The sequence below is a fragment of the Gigantopelta aegis genome, chromosome 3 (assembly GCF_016097555.1).
Source record: "Gigantopelta aegis isolate Gae_Host chromosome 3, Gae_host_genome, whole genome shotgun sequence".
NCBI lineage: Eukaryota > Metazoa > Mollusca > Gastropoda > Neomphalida > Peltospiridae > Gigantopelta > Gigantopelta aegis.
The window spans coordinates 60,869,275-60,891,365 of record NC_054701.1 but is presented as its reverse complement, the minus strand read 5'-3'; the positions used below and the strand labels follow the sequence as shown (position 1 = coordinate 60,891,365).

Sequence of the window (22,091 nt, the reverse complement as noted above, 5' to 3'; positions counted from 1 at the left end):
CTAACCACTAACCAACTAACAACTAATCCACTGTCCTGGACAGACAGCCCAGATAGTTGAGGTGTGTACCCAGGATAGCGTGCTTCAACCTTAATTGATATAAGCACGAAAATAAGTTGAAATGTATTAAACTGCAAATCTGAAAATACTGCTTTAGTGAAGTCCATTTGCGGCAAGAGGGAACCGATGAATTGGCATATATCAAGACAAGACAAGACAAAACCATACAGTATATTTATGGTTTTAGAGATATTAGAGATACTACAGCTTAATTACTTCAAATGCAATATTTTAAAAGTATAGTTTTCTCCTAAGAATTACCTTTTTTATATATATAAAACGCTTGCTGAATAGAAGCGGGTTTTTTCTTAAATGCTAGTATCTAGAAATATGATATATTTTGTATGTGAGCAGAGATGTTTTGGTGTCGAATACTTGTCAACGCTAAGTTGATAAAACATAAGCAAAATAAAACAAAATCATCGTGTAGAGAAGGTCGAGAAACACTTGGCCATGTTAACCATAAATAAAACCTACAAGTTGTAGTTTTAAATTATATTTTCTTCTTTCGTTCATTTTTATTTTCTGTAAATATGGACAATCGAATTCAATATGACATAATATATATATATATATATATATATATATATATATATATATATATATATATATATATATATACTACTTTTTACGTTTGGATTTTTTATATATCATTGTCAAAGCTTTTCTCGAACTCATTTCACTTTTAGTATTGTATACAGGTGTGGTCTTTTTGGGACACTGGTCAACATTCTGTGACCGCTGCTCGTTCTCGCATACGCTTAGTCTACTGGAGTTAGAAGTATGAGTATTCGTATCCCACTTTCCTTCGAAAACGTCCACACCTCCTTCACCAGGTGGTGAGAGATGTTCCTGATCAGTGCCCTTACAGTCGGTCATCTGTTTCGGCGAATTTAGATCGTTCTCGTCCGGTTTTCGAATCATCGGAGAACATTCTACACTCGCCACGTAGTTGTTCATAGTAGGTCTCAGAGCCACGGACTCGTCGGAAGACAGTCCCACTAGACAAGGACTTGGGAAGCGTCGTCTGCCAATGTTCGAATCTGAATTGTCCATTAACACCACGCAACTCCGCGAACGCGTCATCGGGGTGAGAGATTCCTTGCTCCCAGTACTAGAGGACATGTCCGTTAAACTGGTGGTGTTGGCGGCAGAATGTGCATCCACCGAGCTGGCGGTAGAAGACGCATTCACAGAATCAACCATGTTGCCGGCAGAGGGAGAGTCCGCTGAACCGACGGTGTTCGAGTCGTTGGGGTAACAATGGACATACTCCTTCCAGGTCATAAACAATCTTCTTCTGTGTTTGTTTTTAGGAAAATCGGAGAAACAAAAACGGTTGTAGTTAGGGGAATTAGACATGCGTCTGTCGCGAGTGATTTGTTGTTGCCGTCGAGAACAGTTGTAGGTCGAGTCACTGAAAAGTAAAAACAAAAACAAAAGTTATAATTAAGTACGAAATACTCTGAATTAGTTTTCTTATACTTTTTTTCTTCTCCATAGCCCTTCTCCTCGTTGGAGTTTTTAGGTGTTTGATTAGTACCAGTCGATGGAACACTCGTGCGCGCTACGCTATTAATTCATTTCATTTCAACCTTTATCGTGCTTATATCCAATTAAGGTTCAAGCACGCTGTCCTGGGAACACACCTCAACTATCTGGGCTGTCTGTACAGGAGAGTGGGTTAGTTACTAGTGGTTAGAGGGTGTAGTGGACTTACACCTACGCAATAAGTCGTTAGAAACACAGACAATATAGCGTATTATACATTAGTGTTCCATCGACTGGTACTAATCAACCATCTAGGAACTCCAACTAGGACTCGAACGCCCGTGGATCCATTGTGCACTCCCAATACATCTTGTCGTCTACCTCTTGTACTAACTAAAAAAGTGAAAAAAAGAAGTTTAACAACTATTGTACTACAATATATGAGTATCAGTGAATGCCCAGATGTACTTAAAATTGTATTTCTGTTAATGACATCAATGCTAAAACTCCGAAAGCCAAGGTACCCATTCCGGTCAGATACTCCCATTTTGAATGGGTACCTTGGCTTCCGAAGATGCTAGAAAACATGCTATGATGCATATCCAAGAAAGCTGGCAAAGGTTTAGCGTTAGGCGAATAGTTTTGAAATTTTGACCTCAACACCAGTCTTAGTGTAATGCCAGGCAGCTGGGGTTTTTGGTGGGTTTTTTATATATTTTTTATTTGTTTGGTGTGCATGCCGGGTAATCATCCCCCATGTGGGGTCATACACTCGGGAGACGCACCCATAATCGCACCCGTGAAATGGGTGAAACTCGGTGTATGTGGCTTTACACCTACCCATTGAGCCTAGCGGGGCATTCACTCTGGGTTGGAGCCGGTACTGGTATGAAAGTCCCACATTGCCTCAGGTGGGATACGAACCCAGTACCTACCAGTCTGAAGTCCGATGGCATAACCAAGAAACCACCGACGCCGGTTCCAAGGCAGCTGTTGATAATATACAGATGGAAGAAATAAGGGATCAGATAAACAGTAAAGGAAAGAGTGACTGCAACTAAAACCGCCATCCACAGTGTCAGTATGTCCAGAGTGTTACTGACATTTACAGTCCGTCCCATCATCATACAAAACTGTTTTGTGTAAATACTTTCAGTTTGGTTTGACGTAAAAAGAAAAGTAAAAGTGTTTTGGAAAAAAAAAAAAACCCACCCCACCAATTTTGTGTGCAATTTAGAAAACAATCGGTTCAGAAATAAATAACCTGTAGTAAATTTAATAGTATGAAAAAAGGCATTCCCTGTGGGAAGGATTATAGTCCACATTACTGATATTCAAGGCCCCATTTACATCAAATCATGTTATACAGAGACTACTACACTAGCTAGTAATACATTAAATTTGATTTATAATACCTAAAAAATAGTATTCCCTTCTTTATTTCTATCTGTATTGTGTAAGGAATATTCACAATTTCTCACCACACAGTGAAAGATACACATTTTGCGTATGGACATGACGCTAATATATATATATATATATATATATATATATATATATATATATATATATATATATATATATATATTTAAACCCAAGAAGACTTGCTCAACAAGTGATCAATGTCATAACCAACCTGGACAGTACGAGCAATTTTTTCCAAAACACCCTACACTATATTGGGTGCCCCCTCAAAAGAAGAAGAAAGAAGATACCCCTACTGAATATGGAATTATTTAAAAAGTAACTTTGATATTTCAAACCATTACTATATGGATATTAGCCACCTTCCGTGTAAATTTGAGGCCCATAGGTCAAATATTGTTAACATAAAAGTTAAAGTTTGTTTTGTTTAACGACACTACGGGAGGACATTGATTTATTAATCATCGGCTATTGGATGTCAAACATTTGGTAATTTTGACATATAGTCTTAGAAGGGCAATAAATGTATAATACCGGCCTCGGTGGCGCAGTGGTTAAGCCATCGGACTACAGGCTGGTAGGTACAGGGTTCGCAGCCCGGTACCGGCTCCAACCCAGAGCGAGTTCTTAAGGGCTCAATGGCCACTACACACTCTTCTCTCACTAACCACTAACCAACTAACAACTAAACCACTGTCCTGGACAGATAGCCCAGATAGTTGAGGTGTGTACCCAGGATAGCGTGCTTCAACCTTAATTGATATAAGCACGAAAATAAGTTGAAATGTATTAAACTGCAAATCTGAAAATACTGCTTTAGTGAAGTCCATTTGCGGCAAGAGGGAACCGATGAATTGGCATATATCAAGACAAGACAAGACAAAACCATACAGTATATTTATTCAGTTATTGGAAGGAAGGAAATGTTTTAGTTAACGACGCACTCAACACATTTTATTTATGGTTATATGGCGTCGGACATATGGTTAAGGACCACACAGATATTGAGCGAGGAAACCCGCTGTCGCCACTTCATTGGCTACTCTTTTCGATTAGCAGCTAGGGATCTTTTATATGCACCATCCCACAGATAGGATAGCACATACCACGGCCTTTGATATACCAGTCGTGGTGCACTGGCTGGAGCAAGAAATAGCCCAATGGGTCCACCGACGGGGATCGATCCTAGACCGACCGCGCATCAAGCGAACTCTTTACCACTGGGCTACGTATTCCCCAGGCCGAAAGTCAGCTCAAGTCGCCAAATTATTAACAGTAGTGAGAAGTCGAAGTCGCCGTAATATTCTGGACTAAATCCCAACAAGACCCCTACTCGTTTATTGTCAGAGCTCACTTGGCACCTTGTCGCCGTATGTCGGACAGTGTTTTTACTTTGGCGCCAGACTGTTTCCTCGCGTAAACGTGAATGAATCCAGTACAAAACCCCACTCGGACAAAACCCCACTTGACAAAACCCCACAAGAGAAACCCCACTTGGACAAAAGTTCACTCATTAATCAGAATTTTGGACAAAACCCCACTCGGAAATATGTCTAAGTGCACTTCAAACGAATGGTTTTTAATCGAAATTCTGGTTGTGTTTATTTCTAAAGAATCCTCTAATGACACATTGCAAAGGTATGTTTAGTAGTAGATGGCTTCCCTTAATTGCTAGTTACATCACAATTGATCTGCATATAAAATCTGAATTCTGCACACACAAAAAAAACCACTGAAATATTTCCAAAAGCACCAGGAAACCTATACAGAACTTTTTACAGCTATGCAGGATCGGTGCAATGAGCTTAGCTTCATTGTCGATCTCAGCACAGTGACTACTGACTTTGAGCAGATAGTGATCAATGCTGTGCGTTCAGCCTTTGGACCTCATGTCAACGTCCATGGACAATATCATCTAACTCAGCCTACATGGAGGAAAATCCAGAGTCTGGGTTTGGTACAGTGTTATCGTGAGGAGGAAGACGTTAAGCTCTTCTGTGGAATGATAGATGGTCTTGCTTTTCTGCCAGAAGATGGAGTACCTGAGGGCATGGTCTACCTCCGTGAGAACATTCCTGATGGTCTAGAATCCCTTTTGGAGTACTTTGATAGCATCTATGTGTCCGGTACTTACGTCAGATACAGATACCCCAGCGTCCAGATGAATCTTTACCTCCTCTTCGCATGCGTCGCAAGTAACCTATGTATCCACCATCCATATGGAATGTACACACCATCACTCTTCAATGTGGTTCCAGAACCAACAACATCTGTGAGGGTTGGAACAATGCCTTTTTCAAGCTGGTAGGACATGCTCACCCCACCATCTGGAGAACCATTAGCAGCATTCACAAGGGCCAGGCTCAGATTGCCACTACATTGCTAAGTGAAGAGCATGGTGGTTCACCAACCAAACGTATACGCCGCTACACACTGACCATCGTGATGGTACCAAGTCAGTTCCTGAAACATCGAGGGGCATTGGACTCTGTGTGCAATGGAAGTAGAGACGGTTGTATTGTTATATTTGTGTTAAATGAATAAAAAGAAGAAGAAAGCTTATTGTTTTGTTTAATATGAGTGAAGTGGGGTTTTGTCCAAATGGGCTGTCGAATGAGTGGTGTTCTGTCCAGTGGGGTTTTGTCCGAGTGCGTTTTTGTCCAGTGGTGTTATGTCCGGTTACCACGTGAACCGGCATATTAACAGGAAATGGTTTATACGCACGCGCATTGTAGTTTTTACCTTGTTCAATGTATTATAAAAATCAACCAACAAATGTTAATATTCATGCCAGTTTCTGTTGTGAAGAGATTAAACACAGTCACCAGTACCACTTCCAAGCTAACTTGCGATGAGGACAGACGTCTCGCCATGTACTCTCGAGTTCCCCCCCTACCCCCCCCCCTCCCCCCCCCCCCCCCACCTGGGGGGACTCTTACTGAGTTACGAGAAGCTACTTGAGTATCGCGTCTCGTACACCGGGTCACGGGCTTCCGTGACTTTGGTGTACGGCGACGCGATCGTACAGAAGAAGAGGAGGAGATGGAGGAAGAGGAAAAGTGCGCCAGGAACGGCACGGGGGGGGGGGGGGGCAAAACTGGTGGCTCAACCGCCAGCAGCAGTCCCTTCTGCGACACCGCCCCCAGCCCAGCCTGAGTCGAGGAAACCAGCTACGCCGGAACCGTCGACCACCGTGAGGGACAGACTCAACACCGCCCTGTAAAGGCCCTCCATCGCTGACCACTACGTGGCCCAGACAGAACTGGCCGGTATCCCCGGTACTGCCAGTCGTCAAGCCACCGGCCCGATCAGCCGCCGTTGGAAAGAGGAATGCCGTCGCTCAGCCGAGCGACCAACCTGACAAGGCCCGGCCTCCTCTAACACCGGCACCGTCCCCCTCCGACTCGGAAGCCGTCTGGAAAGTTCAGATCGGGAAAATCAGATCCGGTTTCCTGAAGTTCGTGCAGAAAAGAATTGACTGCTCGGTCGAATATTTATATAATTTGCAGCATTTTAGAAGGACAGTCCAAAAATAAATAAGAGAAAGAAGAGAGGATCGGACTATTTAATAATATTAAAAAAAGAAAGTAATTTCGACATAAACTTTTGAACGAAAGTCTAAAAGTTTAAAGTCCGATCTATATGTCCACGTGAGTGGCCTCGTTAAGGCCGTTAGGGTGCACAGCTTGTAGGGACGAGGTGGGTTGCATCCCGTCAAGAAAACCCCTAGATTGACAGTCAATAGACGTTGAAGGTGTAGTGCTGTGCTGAAATACAGATCTTGAGAAGCCGGATCCGTCTGAACGAGAGAGAGAATCAGACTAGGGTATAGTCCAGTCGTCATGGGTTGGTATAGTGGTGCGGACGGGCCCGACTCCGGAGGATACAAGATGGTATCACAATAAAATAAAGTAAAGTCTAGAAAAGAGTAATAGGGGCCGACCTCGCTTCCTATTTCTTCTTAGAGTGGGGCGGTCAATCTTCCACTGCTGCTAGGACAGGCTCGGACATGTAGAGACTAAACGCGAACAACGGTGGTGTTCTGCAGAATGGCCGTCTTACGAGTCACGAAAAAAACAAGTCAACATAGTCAGACGGAGAAATAACGTGGAGGCAAGGAATCTCGCTAAAAGTGTTCCAGCGTTCAATCAGTTCCAATGGTCGCATACATCCCAGTAGAAACTTCACTTCGCTGACAAAAACAACAAAAGTGAAGGATCCCCAAGTCGAGCCGCGAAAGCACGCACAGTGTGCACAAACACGTCTTACCGCGACGAGCTCCAGACTGGGAATGTCACTTCACCTATTTTTATCAAACATCTCCCCTTTCTTCTGGGAAGAGAGAAGTCACTTTTCTCCTACTTTTTCAATTCTAGATTAGGGCCTGATACCCCCGTCGGTGGGACCATTGAACTATTTCTCGTTCCAGCCAGTGCACCACGACTGGTATATCAAAGGCCGTGGTATGTGCTATCCTGTCTGTGGGATGGTGCATATAAAAGATTCGTTGTTACTAATGAAAAAAATATAGCGGATTTCATGTCTAGACTATATGTCAAAATTACCAAATGTTTGACATCCAATAGCCGATGATTAATAAATCAATATGCTCTAGTTGTGTCGTTAAATAAAACAAACTTTTTTCTTCTTTTGTTTCACCCCTGTACCAAAATAGGATATTTAAACTATGCAGTTTTGGTGTTTTAATCGAAATATTTTGCGAGTTGGTATGGATTTTAACGTTATCCGTTATATACTCTTCAAGAAAAGTAGGGGAACCTGAAATATTAATGTTAATATCAACTATTAGACCGAACATACGTTTTGACCACAGACATCCTAGTAAAGAACGTTCAGGTCCGTTTATCAACACACCAAAACACATTCCATAGTTTGCATGTGCATCACGCAGTTGCCCCGTACACGTGCGTGGGGTGTCATTCTCGATTTTGACAATTTCCAGGAAGGTCGATTAATCATTGTCGAACATTATTTCTGTCAATCTTTTTCATTTTGTTGATCATACAGTTGTTATTGTTTTGTTTTTAGTCATTTTTATTGTTTGAATTTGCGATGCGGCGTATGCAACGCGATGAGCGTCTACGGGCTATTGGCATGCTGCAAACGAGCAGAAGTCAGCGTGAAGTGGCCAACACCTTCAATGTTTCGAAGTCAGTGATCAGCAGACTATGGAACAGGTACCAACAAATCCAAAATGTTGACGATCGACCCCGTTCAGGTCGTCCCAAGGCAACGACAGGAGTACAGGATCGATTCATTCATAACCAGGCTCTAAGAAATCGAGCTCAAACGGCAAATCAAATTGTTGCAAACCTTCATCAGGCTACTGGTGTCCGAGTTTTCATGCAGCCCATCTTCATGCTCGACGGCCACGGGTTGTGCCTACCTGGACAAATCGTTACATTGCCCACAGACGTGAATAGTGTAGGGAGCGTCAAAACTGGGGTATTCGTCGCTGGTCACGTGTCATGTTTTCAGATGAGTCCCTATTCACTTTGGACTTCCTTGACAGGCGTGGTCGGGTCTGGCGATGACGAAATGAATGGCACGTCAACGTCACAATGCGATTTTATGACAGATTTGGCGGTGGATCGGTTATGGTGTGGGGTGGTATCGCTATGACTGACAGAACCCCCCTTCATATTGTGCAAGGAAGGGTCACTGGGCAGTACTACCCTACCGGGACAACATACTGACACCGTTTGTCGTCCCGTTTGCTACGCGTGTCGGTGGACGTTTTGTTTTTCAGGACGACAATACCCGTGCTCACCGTGCACGAATCGTTAATGCTTACCTCCAGCAGCACAATATCTATCGACTACCATGGCCAGCAATGACCCCAGACCTTTCCCCCATTGAACACGTCTGGGGCATGATAGGGAGACGGTTGCGTCAACGTCAAAGACCGACGACCACGTTAGCGGAACTTGGTCAGGCACTGCAAGAGGAGTGGAACAGACTCCCTCAAATGGCCATTGGGAGACTCATATGCAGTATGCCTCGTCGACTGAATGAATGTCTGACAGATCGTGGCGGTATCACCCACTACTGATAAAAAAAGTCAACTTTCAAATTTGACTTCTGACCCCAATCGTCCTTCAAGATATTTGGTGGTCTTAAACCTACTGTAATACTGAACTACCGGTTGTAATGTTTGCCCAATTAATTCACTATTATCATATAACCATTCCCCACAGCTAATATACCTTACAATTTTGGCAATTGTAAATTCTTATTAGAGTTCCCCTACTTTTATTTTAGAGTATAGCATTGCATGCCAATTCATCGGTTCCCTTTTGCCGAAAACGGACAAGAAATAACAGTTGTATTATTTATAATTTGAATAAATATCAGTTTAATGCCTGCACATATATGATACTTTCATTTATTGGTGAGAAAATTAAATACAAATTATACATAGAATCCTACTGTACTTGATCGTAATACAAATGACCATTAAAATTTCATCTACCCACCAATGTTTTAGCTTGTGGCACTTGTGATCCAGAGGGTTTTCAAAGGACACTGTATTGTTCACCATTGAATATACATAAATAAAGTACCAAAAAAAAGAAGATACTAATAGTCTAATTACACAAGCTATAGCTTCGTGAGTCATGCCATCCAGTGGCGGATAGAGAAAATCCATTTGGGTGGGAGGGGACCATGACATGAGGCGGAATTCCAAGGGAAATTTGGGGGAGGTTTGGATGGGGATCGTAAAACAATGAAAATTAATATACCTGTCGCAAAATTTCCAGATCCGCCTCTGCCATCACATTCTACAAAACCTAATTCTGACATGTTTACAGATTACTGTAGACGAATATAGTTTTGAGTTTGAAAAAAAAATGGATGGGATTTTATTATGAAAATCTACAGTTTGTTGGAGGGTTTGTTTTGGGGGGTTTTCCATACAGCAAGAGTCCATAGCCAGGAATGTTAGTGCGGGTGTATCATGTATGTAATCTTTGAAAGTTGATGTCAGTATGGTAACACTAAACAAAAAAAAGGAGAAAATATTGAAGAATTAAAACCAAATAATGAAATTTACATTAAAACTTTCCCGCCCGCCCGCTCCCCTATCCCACCGTGGCTACGACTGTCTGCTGCACTCACTGTGACACTTGTCTCGCAATCTGAAACTGGACGCTCCTTGGCGAACGTTTGGTCTTTGGAACGCACCCTTGACGAACGTGTAGCATAGGAGCAGAACATCCAACTGTTTGTGGACACTTGATCAGTGAATAGGACACATTGCGGTCTCCTACAACAAACGTGGCTCGGAGTCTTGACGAATGCTGGTTTTCTGTACTGTTAGTTTTCTGAAACTTTCTTGTTACAAAGAAGGGCTGCATTCGTGGAAGGCAGGTGGTAGTTTCACTGGATTCTTCACGAGTCTCCACTTTCACTTTGTTTTTGGCTACCCGGGAAGGATGAGACCGTGCTTTACAATTTTTATCAACGTTTTGAGTCATATCAGATTTTTGGACTTTTGTCGAACATTTTATTTTATCTACACTGGACTCTTTACAAACATCTTTGTTTGTAGTGGACCTTTTGACGCTTTGCGAATGCTTTGTTTCTGTATTGGATTCTTTGCTAGTTATGTCTTCATTTACAATGGATCTTTGTACTTTTGGCGAACATTTGGCTTCAACTTTGGATCCTTTATGAACATTTCCGTTTATAATACATTTTTTGTCTTCTTGTGAAGACACGATTTCATCACTGGAATCTTTTTCAACATCTTCGTTGATAATAGATGTTTTGTCTGCTTGTGAAAGCACGGTTTCATCATTGGAATCTTTTTCAACATCTTCGTTGATAATAGATGTTTTGTCTGCTTGTGAAGACACGGTTTCATCACTGGAATCTTTTTCAACATCTTCGTTGATAATAGATGTTTTGTCTGCTTGTGAAGACACGATTTCATCACTGGAATCTTTTTCAACATCTTTGATCATACCAGGTTTTGAAACATCCTTTGACTTTACATCAGATTCTTTAGAAATGTCTTCATTCGCACTGGGTCTATTGACGTTAGCCGCACAGTTGGTCTTGCCATTAGATAACCGGCAGACTGTTTGGACCATAACAGGTTTGTTTACTCTTGATGAACATTTAATATCTACGCTGGATTGCTGGTGGCCATCTTCGTTTGTAATAGATCTTACTTTGGGAAAGCACTTGTCCTGTACACTTGATTTACGATAGCCACCCAAGCTTGTAAGGGATCGTTTTATGTTTTGTAAACACCTGGAATCAGCACTAGATTGCTCACAACCAGGTATTTTGACTTTCGATGAACATTTGGTATGTTCATTAGATTGTTGGCGGCTATCTTCTTTTGTAACGGACTTTTGTACTTTGGGAAAACATTTGTTTTGTACATTTGATTTCTTGTGAATGTTTCGTAAATACCTGTTCTCGACATTGGATTGTTGGCGTCCATTTTGGATCATAGAATATCTTTTGACTTGAATTGATGAACAATTGGTATCTACTCTTCTTTGTCCGCGGGCATCTTCGTTCGTTAGATACCTTTTCTTTTCTGACAAATATATATACTTGTTTTGTATATTTGATTTTTGACAGACGTTTGAGAGGCTTTTAACATATCTCTTAATGTTTTGTAAATAGTTGATGGTAGAACTAGATATTTTGGGCCCCTTCTGGACAGTAACAGTTGTTTTCTCTCTTGTTGAACATTTAGTATGTCCACTGGATTTTTGGTTGGAATTTTTGTCCGTAACAGATCTTTTTGCTTTTGTCAAACACTTGGTTTCTTTCTTAGATCGTTGGCAAACATTTTGGTTGGTAAATTTTGAGGTTTTCTTTACTTTTGATAAATACTTGGATCGATGGTGGACACGTTCAGTAGTAATCGTTCTTTTAATTTTTTTAAAACACTTAGTTTGTACATTGGATTGCTGGCGGACACTTTGGACCATAAGGGGTTGTTTCATTGTTTGTGAACACTTAGTTGTTTGGTGAACATCTGGACTTGAAGTGCATCTTATGACTTTTGGTATAAGCTTGAGTTGTGTGTTGAATTGTTGGTGAGTATCTTCACTTACAGCAGATATTGGTTGGCGGACGTCTGGACTTGTAACGTATCGTTTGACTTTTGGTGACAACTTGTTTTTTCCCTTGGAGTGTTGGCTGGTATGTTCGCTTGTTCCAGTTTGCAGACGCGTACATTCTGTAGCAGAAGGAATTTCTAACCAACTGTTCATGGCACTCCTACAGGTAATAGTAGTAGTAGTAGTAGTAGTAGTAGTAGTAGTAGTAGTAGTGGTGTTGTAGAAGTAGTATTGTAGAGGTTTTTAATAGTAGTAATAGTAGTAGTAGTAGTTGTTGTTGTTATTGTAGAGGTTTTTAATAGTAGTAATAGTAGTAGTAGTAGTAGTAGTAGTTGTAGTAGTAGTTGTAGTAGTAGTAGTAGTAGTAGTAGTAGTAGTAGTACAGTTTAGTAGTAGTAGTGCACACTGATTTATTAATCATCGGCTATTGGTAATTTTGACATATAGTCTTAGAACGGAAACCCGCTAAATTTTTCCATTAGTAGCAAGAGATCTTTTATATGCACCATTCCACAGACAGAATAGCACTTACCAATGCCTTTGATATACCAGGCGTGGTGCACTGGCTGGAACGAAATATAGCCCAATGGGCCCACCGACGGGGATCGATCTCAGACCGATTGCACATCAAGCGGACACTTTACCACTGGGCTACGTCCCGCCCCTACGAGTAGTAGGAGTACTAGTGGTAGTAGTAGGAGTTGTGGTTTTTGTTGTTGTTGTTGTAGCAGCAGCAGCAGTAGCGGTAGTAGTGGTGGTGGTGGTGGTGGTGGTAGTAGTAGTAGTAGTAGGGTAGTAGGAGGAGGAAGAGAAGGAGTAGTAGCAGCAGCAGCAGCAGCAGCAGCAGCAGCAGCAGCAGTAGTAGTAGTAAGATCCCCTGAATACCTTGTCTTGGAAATTTTGATTAGTGATCAGCAAGTGAATGTCAGCTGTTAGTAATATTACTTAAGTTAACAAAATTATTTACGCTGTTTAATAAACTAGGGTCTTCGACTTTAACAACACTGCAGCACAGTATTTAATCAAGGGTTGTGACAGAGAGCCCGTTTGACGCGCCACGAGCTACTTAAGATAACTTTACGGATGCCTGTTCAGAAGGGCGAGCGATCGGTAGACTGGTGTTTGTGCCTAACATTGGATGAATGTGATGTGAAAGAAGACGATGGTACCAGTCAAAATTAAATGTTTGTGAGTACTGGGCCTTCTGAACACGCCGGCCACTGACTTCGGCAGAGTAGTGAGTAGCCATCGGCCTCAAGGCTGGTAAGTACTGGGTACGCATCTCGGTATTGGCTCCCACGGCTCATTGGGACTGCGTTAAGATACTACCGATTTCTCACTCGCTCACCAACCACTAACCTCTGTCTTGGGCAGACAACTCAGATAGTGATGTTTTGTGCCAAGGAGAGCATGTTTGAACCTTCATTGGATATAAACACGAAACTCAAGCTGAAATACTCGACAGAATAGGTCTGCAGATATTCCTCTCTTAAGCTTCTGATGTGAGCGACAGGTCATAGGGCTTTACGTGCACATTCAGAGCAAGCTGTTGTAGCGCACGCCTGTCCTGTGCACAAGATCCGGCCTTGGCCGGCTCCTCCGTCCAGGACAGGAAAGGTGGGGGTGGGAAGGAGGAGAAATCGCCTGCACTGGCAAGGGAGCACCAGCAGCCCGACCGTGGTCGATAACAGGCGGGGGGGGGGGGGGGGGGGGGGGGGGGGGAGTAATGGTGCTATGGAATTTTGAAGGAACAAAGAATAATGCCAAAGAGAAAAAGTGCGCAGTTTTGGATTAAGGACGTTTGGCGCAATTTTGAACGGTCGATCGAAAGAGAAAGACCAGGAGCTTACATATAGGTTTTAAAATTAATAGTCACTGGTTAAGTCGTCATACTTATAGGCCATGCCCCGGCTCTTTTCATTGTACAAAGGTTGGTCAGACACCAACTATTACCGGAAGTGGTATTACTCACGTAATATATTAGCCATGCTTGTGATCAATATCATTGGTGATATAGATACATATATCTGATATGCAATGTATTTGTAATATATTAAATATATGTAATACATGTTAATAAAAAAAATGTCTTATAAATTTATAAAACGTTGAAAACAAATTGAACGATATAAGTGAATAAATGGCGACAGAAAGTACAACACTTTTTTAGAACTCTCAGTATCAACATACACACACATACACACACACGCACGCACACATACATGCACGCACATACTTACGCCCACACACTTGAAAACACACACATACACACACACCTAGTTACGTTTAGGATTGGTGTACCTTAATTAACTATATACCATGATTACTCGCCGTTGGTTTACTGGTATACAACTTACCTGGTCGCTGGCTCAATGCCAAGCTCTCTGGGATCCCCCATCGTTTTCCGACACACCCCTCCTACGGTATGGTAATACCTGTACTGTTCTATGTATTTACTCAGCTCCGTGTAGTGTTGGAAAACGAACGTGTGGTTGTCCTCGGGAAACGACGCTCCTCCATCCGAGTAGTTCGTGCGATTCCGTTCCGCGTGTCCCTTGATCGTCAACTTGTTTCTCACGTGATAAGACAGTGTAGGGCAATCCTTAAACAGATCTTGGAAAATGTCTGGAAACCTGAACGCTTTGTTGACCCGCACATTCCCGGCTTCCAGCAGTGAGGAATGGCGGAAGTCACGGAAACTACAGGCATGATAGTTGGTGCTTCTTCTTGGACTGATTACCTGTCTTTCACGTAGATGCATTTCAAGTCGTCAGACGCCTATAGATGTTGGTGAATTTTGACGTCTATGACGTCATAGACAATGCCTTAAGCAAATGAACTGTACTGAACACTATTTACATTCAGGTTGTGTCCCAACGACATAATACATTAGGGCTTTTTTTTTCTTTTTTAATTTATCGATATGTTTCTTTACCTTCCTGTTCCTAAACAAATGTCCAAACGGTGTGCTTCAAAAGCCAGTCGGCCATTTTGTCGTGCCTGTTGCTGTTTAGGTTTTTGCATAATATGAACGGTCCACAAAGTGTTCTTGCGTAACTCTTGCAACACTGTGCACGCTTCTTTCGTGTTCACCTGTGAACGAGTATCGGTGCATTGTAGGACTCTGAAAAATAAAAATATATGCGTTAGATACTGCAAGAAGTGTGCTTAACATTTATATAATATGCCTTCCAATAAATCAATATGGCAGATTCATGATTTTAATTAACATAGCGATCATCTTTCTGTAGGCCTAATTTAAAACTTATGTAACCTATGACATTACCTTGACTACTCGTGCCGGCACCAGTATTTATAATAGTGTCCCGAGGACGGGTTAAGAAAACCTCCTTAATTAATTCCAGTAATGCCCCTGTCAACCTGTACACGCTAGAGATAAGTAATTGTGTATCGCGGCCCTGCATAATCAATGATCAAGGAAAGGTTTCGAGTGGAATGGTTTATAAAGTACATGGGCGGAGATGGTAGTAAAACTGTTAACAACCAAAACCCTTTACACTTTGATGTTATACTGTTAGTGTCTGTTATGTACATACACTGCTATAAATAACTGTCACAAGGACAGATCAAAATATTTTTTTATAATTATATTACTGGGAGGAAATCCACGCAGTTATCTCACCCGTTCGTTCTCTCTCTCTCTCTCTCTCTCTCTCTCTCTCTCTCTCTCTCTCTCTCTCTCTCTCTCTCTCTCTCTCTCTCTCTCTCTCTCTCTCTCTCTCTCTCTCTCTCTCTCTCTCTCTCTCTCTCTCTCTCTCTCTCTCTCTCTCTGTGTGTGTGTGTGTGTGGTGTGTGGGTGGGGGGGGGGTTATCATCAGGTAAAAATAAATAATTATGCCTACATGCACAGCGAAAGTTGTGGGGGTTTAATGACCACTCAACGTTTCGCCTTATATGAGATTGGCTATGACTAAGTGCAATTTATATTTCCGAAGTACTGACAGCGAGTACCTATCATGTAGGCTGGGCGGGAATTAGCTCAGTCTTTCCGATCTTGGTGATTGTATTGCTATAATAGAATAACGGCAACGCCAAAGCGAAATTTGTATTAATATTTGGTCAATTAATTTAGCTTACATACGGGTTTTATTATTAGTATTACTATTAGTATTATTATTATTGGACATTAACAACTAAATTTATAAAACGTTATTAACAAAGACGTCCAAGTGTTTTAAAACCTATTCAACTTCTAAGTACTGGTAACATTAAAGAACTTAATAACCATGGGAAATGTTTAGTACGACCAAATAAGAAAATAAATCATTGGAATAAAGTATATGTCAATATACCCAGGTAGCATTATAGTATATTTTACCTCTGGTTAAACATATATCTAATTAAAGGCATACTGTCACGGATTTAAGGACCTTATTTCTCTAAAAATGGATAATAAATAAATATTGCATTAATTGTTGGACACTATATCTAGCTAACACATCACCTTAACTGAACCATGATGGAGTGAAATCCATGTCAACCCGCTCGCCAATTTTAGTTTTTTAATTATGGACCATTGCCATAATTCAATTATTTTTACAAAATATCATTAATAAATGGAGTATGGTGGTTATGAAGATGGTTGAATAAAGTACATTTAGGGACAAATCAAATTATTTTTGTTCAGGTAATACTTTGTTAGACCATTAAATAAGTCAGTGGTCTGTGACAATATGCCTTTAATATATTATTCAGTAAAGCTGTGATATGTTGAATTAATTATATGTTTATATGTATATATAGAGAATATTACACGAGTGGCCGTTAGATACCATTTATCTTACGAGTTGTTTTGAAACGTATCTAACGAGCGAAAGGAGTTGGATACGTTTTTAAACAACGAGTTGTAAGATAAATGGTATCTAACGGACACGAGTGTTGTATTCTATTTCTTACATATCCTGAATAAACAGTTTTAAAATAAATTTAAATGTCTTTTTCAACAAAAAACTGTTTCCGGCTCTTTCGCTTATAGTTAACTTGTGCGTCACAGACAAGTCAATTTCAGGTTAACATGTACGTCACTCAGGGCTTCTGGAAAAAAAAAATATCCACTAGCCATGGGATCAGTGATTTTAGAAATTTACTAGCCACAGTTAAAAATTCACTAGCCCTACTTTACTTAAGTTAATGCAATTTTATTAAATAACAGTAATAATAAGATATGTCATCTAAAGAGGGAGATACTTAGATAGAGCTCAAAAACACTAACATTGGGGGTTGGGGTGGGCTTAGGATAGTCATATTTGCAAAACAGACTTAACTGCAACATCTCACCCTCCAAAAAAAATCACTAGCCGTCGGGCATGGCAATAGTAGTTATTTACTAGCCCAACATTGAATATCACTAGCCATGGAAGTGGGGCTTCCATAATCTAGAAGCCCTGGTCACGGAGTGATCGATTCGACCCTTTTTTTCTTCTTTTATTCCATTATTTTTTATTCCATTGGATACTATGGCATTTATGACCTGGTCATCACCTAGGAGCAGCCAGTCGTATGTCTTTAAAATGTTAACACACGTATATGTGTTAACAAGTATGTGTTATCAAAAATAACGAATGATGTTCTCACCAACGGGTGTGTAAGAATGTGTAGGCCTATTTAATAAGGTAAAATATGTCTCCAACATTATTCTATACAGTATGTATTTATTATATGCTTATGTTTGTATAATGTCGATAAGTTGTAAAGAATTATAATAAGTCCATATTGGACATTTTATAAAACAGAGGAAATTACCACACCGTATTTCATTTCATTTCATTTCAACTTATTTTCGTGCTTATATCCAATTAAGGTTCAAGCACGCTGTCCTGGGCACACACCTCAGCTATTTGGGCTGTCTGTCCGGGGCAGTGGGTTAGTTGTTAGGGTGGTTAGTGAGAGAGAAGAGGGTGTAGTGGCCATACACCTACCCATTTAGCCCTTAAGAACTCGCTCTGGGTTGGAGCCGGTACCGGGCTGCGAACCCTGTACCTACCAGCCTGTAGTCCGATGACTTAACCACGACGCCACCGAGGCCGGTACCACACCGTATCTCCGTCCTTTGCGCCCCTGACACTAAATAAACATGTTCTGTTGTGAAGGTAATCAATTATGTAGTAAAACAATTCCGTTTGGAGATACCTCTCGGATGTATTATATAGATTAGGGGCGTGTTTGCGTGACTTCTCCAACGTTATTAAATGTTCAAATACTTAGTGCGTTTATCTTGTAGGAACACTCGGTGGTGCAAAAACGGTTATTGATTTTGTACGGTAATAGTTTCTTTGTGGTTAAAGAAAAACGCCATTAGGACTTGGAATTAACAAGAAATCGAAGTTATATTACTTTTCCACTTAGTGACAGCGTTGTGCAAAGAAAACAAATCTGCCTTATAAAACGTCTGTAGGAAGCTGGGGGAGTCTTGTCCTCTCCCCCCATGAGGACTTAAATGTACTTTTTTGCCCTACTCTTTATAAGCAAAAAGTGAACAAACAAAAAATGTTTTGTTTAACGACACCACTAGAGCACTATGATTAATTAATCTTTGGCTATTGGATGTTAAATATTGGTAATTCTGACACGAAGACATCAGAGGAAACCCGCTACATTTTTCCTAATGCAGCAACGGATCTTTTATATGCACTTTCTCTCAGGCAAGAAAGCACATACCACGGCCTTTGACCAGTTGTGGTGCACTGGTTGGAACGAGAGAAAAATCCAATCACTTGAATTGATCCACCAAAGTGGTTCGATCCTGTGACGCATGCACCTTAAGCGAGCACACAACCGACTGAGCTAAATACCTCCCCCGTTTATAAACAAAGACTGAAATATGGCTTCTGTCCACCGCTCACTAAAGACTGTGACCCTCCAATAGAGGTTGTGCCTCCCAACCCCCTCCTCCAAGTATTGGTCCTATATGCCTACTGTCTGTTTGACTATCCGTGTGCTCTAGTGGTGTCGTTAAACAAAACAAACTTCATCTAGGATGGGGAGGTGGCATAATATGCTTGTTACACCAGCTTCAAAGTTGTGTACTAGAGTTATCTGAAGACTGGCCATCATTAAAGCTGCAATTTTACCAGGCTCGTAGGAACGGTATATAAGAGATATATTCTAAAGTAAATATATATACAAGAGATTGCAACTTTAAGAACATATTATTTGTAACACACTTCCACGTCCTGCTCATAAATAAATTATAACAATCGCGTGTGTGCAGTACACTCTTTATTTATTTCGCTGATAATTCCATTAGGTCAGGGAAACAAATACAGGACTGTATCATGTATAGCAGGCCCGAGGGACCTAGATGTGTGTAGGGGTGGGGGTGGGGGTGGGGGGGGGCGACATACGCCACCTTGGTTCCTACGGGCCTATTAGGAAACGATGTCATTAGATAGAAACTAGCAAGCTCGTAAGAAAGCCAGGGTGTTGTCCCTCCCACTCACCACCATATCACATGTCCAATACTTCACATATTGCTATTACTGGTCTACCTAAACTAAATTAAATAACTACATGAGAGGGCCTCATAACAAAGCAATATAGTGTGTTTTCCAGCTAAACGAATAGAGCGTTTTCAAGTTTTAAACTTTAATTTTATTTTATGTTATCTTATTTTATTGTTTTGATAGGGCAACTATATTTCTACCCTATAGCTATATATATATATATATATATATATATATATATATAAAAATTCACAAATTGTGTACAGCATAAAATTCAGCAACATACCATTAACTAATAATGAAAAGTCATCTAATTTCATAACCTGAGCAACCAAACAGCATAACTAATTCGATATTACCTTTTAGTAATGATATTTTACCTTTACAGCCCATTGTAGAGAAGACCGGCATGCAGTGCAACGTTATCCATATGTCGCACAAATCATCCAATTTGATACACCCGACACGCCCCGTTCAAAGCATGAGCTAGCAATCGATAGATATGACATATTGATATATTGCCTCAAACTCTTACTCAATAGGTTAGTAAACAAGATATAGAATATCTATTAGCATTTGCTGCAACACGAAAGCGTAAAAAAAGTCTACACAAGACATTCTAAAGTAACTAAATGTAGTACCGTGCCTGCCTTGGGAAAATTTACCTGATAACTCAAATGGCATGTTCAAGATAGACGTGCTTTAACCTTCCGCAGCGGACGTGAGCATGTATCAAGTGGTTGATTGATTGTTTAGCAAAGTTGCAAGAAAAAAGCAAGTTCTTACACTGAGACAGCGCGCGCGCACACACACACACACACACACACACAAACAGAGAGAGAGAGAGAGAGAGAGAGAGAGAGAGAGAGAGAGAGAGAGAGAGAGAGAGAGAGAGAGAGAGAGAGAGAGAGAGACACACAGAGAGAGAGAATTGGGTAGATTTCCTCCCAGTAATATAACCATTTGCGGATCTGTCCTTGTAATAATTATTTATAGCAACAGACACTAACAATATAACATCGAAGTGTAAAGGGTTTTGGTTGTTCACAATTTTACTACCATACCCGCCTATGTACTTCATAGACCATTCCACTCGAAACCGTTTCTTGTTAATTGATTATATGCAGGTTCGCAATACACAATTACAGAGAAAGAGAGAGAGAGAAGAGAGAGAGAGAGAGAGAGAGAGAGAGAGAGAGAGAGAGAGAGAGAGAGAGAGAGAGAGAGAGAGAGAGAGAGGGGGGGGGGGGAGTGTGGATGGGTGGTGACGTATAAGATGTTTTACATTATTTTTACTTTGTCATCAGAATGGTTACACAATACGACTGGCGAATAGGCTCATACAGTACATTATGCATATCGTAAACGTTTTAAAATGGGTTCTCTCAACACCGTTGATACTCTTCATTAATGTTTTGTTTGGGGGTTGTGTGGGTTTTTTTGTGTGTATGTGTGTGTGTGGGGGGGGGGGGGGGGTATTGATTGGTGCAGTATTAGTTTCCACAGTCAGAACATAGCGTTTGGTATGCTATGCGTCATTGTGTCCTTCGGGAATGTGATTCCATCACAGCTGTTTACACTGTTTTAGAAATTCTGTAGTGATGTTAATCGACCATTACATTTGTTTAACATCCAGTAGCAGGTGTGGGCTGTTGCCCACCCCCCCCCCCTCACAACCCACCCCCTCCCAACCCCCCTCCCTCCCACCCCACCCTCCCACCCCCACCCCTCGTGTTTGGGCGTCGTTAAATATGATAGACGTCAGAACTCAACTGATGATGCCAACAACTGGAGTAATACTAGTACATTTGTTTAACGTCCAATAGCAGGTGTGGGTTGTTGCCCCCCCCCCACCTCCCGGTTTGGGTGTCGTTAAATATGATAGACGTCAGAACTCAACTTAAGTAATATAATACTAGTACATGTATATTAATACAGCTCCCAACATACGGATGTTGAGGTGAGGATGCAACGTATTGGCACCGGAGTTAGGGTTGGTTGTACCCCCTAGCACCCCTCCACCTCGAAGATATATGAATATTCATTCATTCTTGTTTTCAATATTTGTAAAATGTTTAGATCAGGTTGAAATAAGCTTTAATACAAGGAAAATATAACTTTACAAATTCTAGACATCATCTGTTAAAAACAAGTGTGTTTTGTTTAATGACACCACTAGAGCACATTGATTTATTAATCATCGGCTATTTGGTAATTTTGACAGTCAAAGAGAAGAAACGTGCTACATTTTTCCATTAGTAGCAAGGGATCTTTTATATGCACTATCTCACAGACAGGATAGCACACACCATGGCATTTGATATACCAGTCGTGGTGCACTGGCTAGACATCATCTAACGCCAAATAGGTTGAGCGTATCGCTGGGCAGCTCTGTTTGTATGTACCCCGACCGAAACTATTCTAGATCCGCCACTGATTACCCTACCTCTTCGCTGACGGACCGGAGTGGGCTGTGGGCTGTGGGTGAAGGTTGTAATTCAAACATAAAGACACTTAGAATGACTGTAAATACAGTTGACGTATA

At 41.1% G+C, this 22,091-nt stretch overlaps 1 protein-coding gene across 2 annotated transcripts; it reads right to left on the bottom strand.

Annotated features, from left to right (window-relative positions):
• Window positions 1–147: 147 nt before the first annotated feature.
• LOC121368367 lies at window positions 148–15,293 on the bottom strand. 2 transcript variants are annotated; one of them, XM_041493061.1, is made up of 2 exons: window positions 10,117–12,207; window positions 148–1,477 (listed from the first exon to the last, which is right to left on the bottom strand). In XM_041493061.1, the coding sequence occupies exons 1-2, from the start codon at window positions 11,964–11,966 to the stop codon at window positions 682–684; spliced, it is 2,646 nt and encodes an 881-aa protein (XP_041348995.1). In that variant the 5' UTR covers window positions 11,967–12,207; the 3' UTR covers window positions 148–681. The 2 variants fall into 2 exon arrangements, with proteins under 2 accessions (XP_041348995.1, XP_041348996.1); XM_041493062.1 differs by lacking the exon at window positions 10,117–12,207 and adding an exon at window positions 14,441–15,293 and having other exon boundaries at window positions 153–1,477.
• Between the last annotated feature and the right edge of the window lie 6,798 nt (window positions 15,294–22,091).

Excerpts from the sequence above, each read along its gene's own strand:
- LOC121368367 (XM_041493061.1), bottom strand. The coding sequence starts at position 11,966 with ATGAAACAACCCCTTATGGTCCAAAGTGTCCGCCAGCAATCCAATGTA. Across the intron at positions 1,478-10,116 it reads ATTGCGAGACAAGTGTCACA|TGACTCGACCTACAACTGTT; the intron begins GTGAGTGCAGCA and ends TTTACTTTTCAG.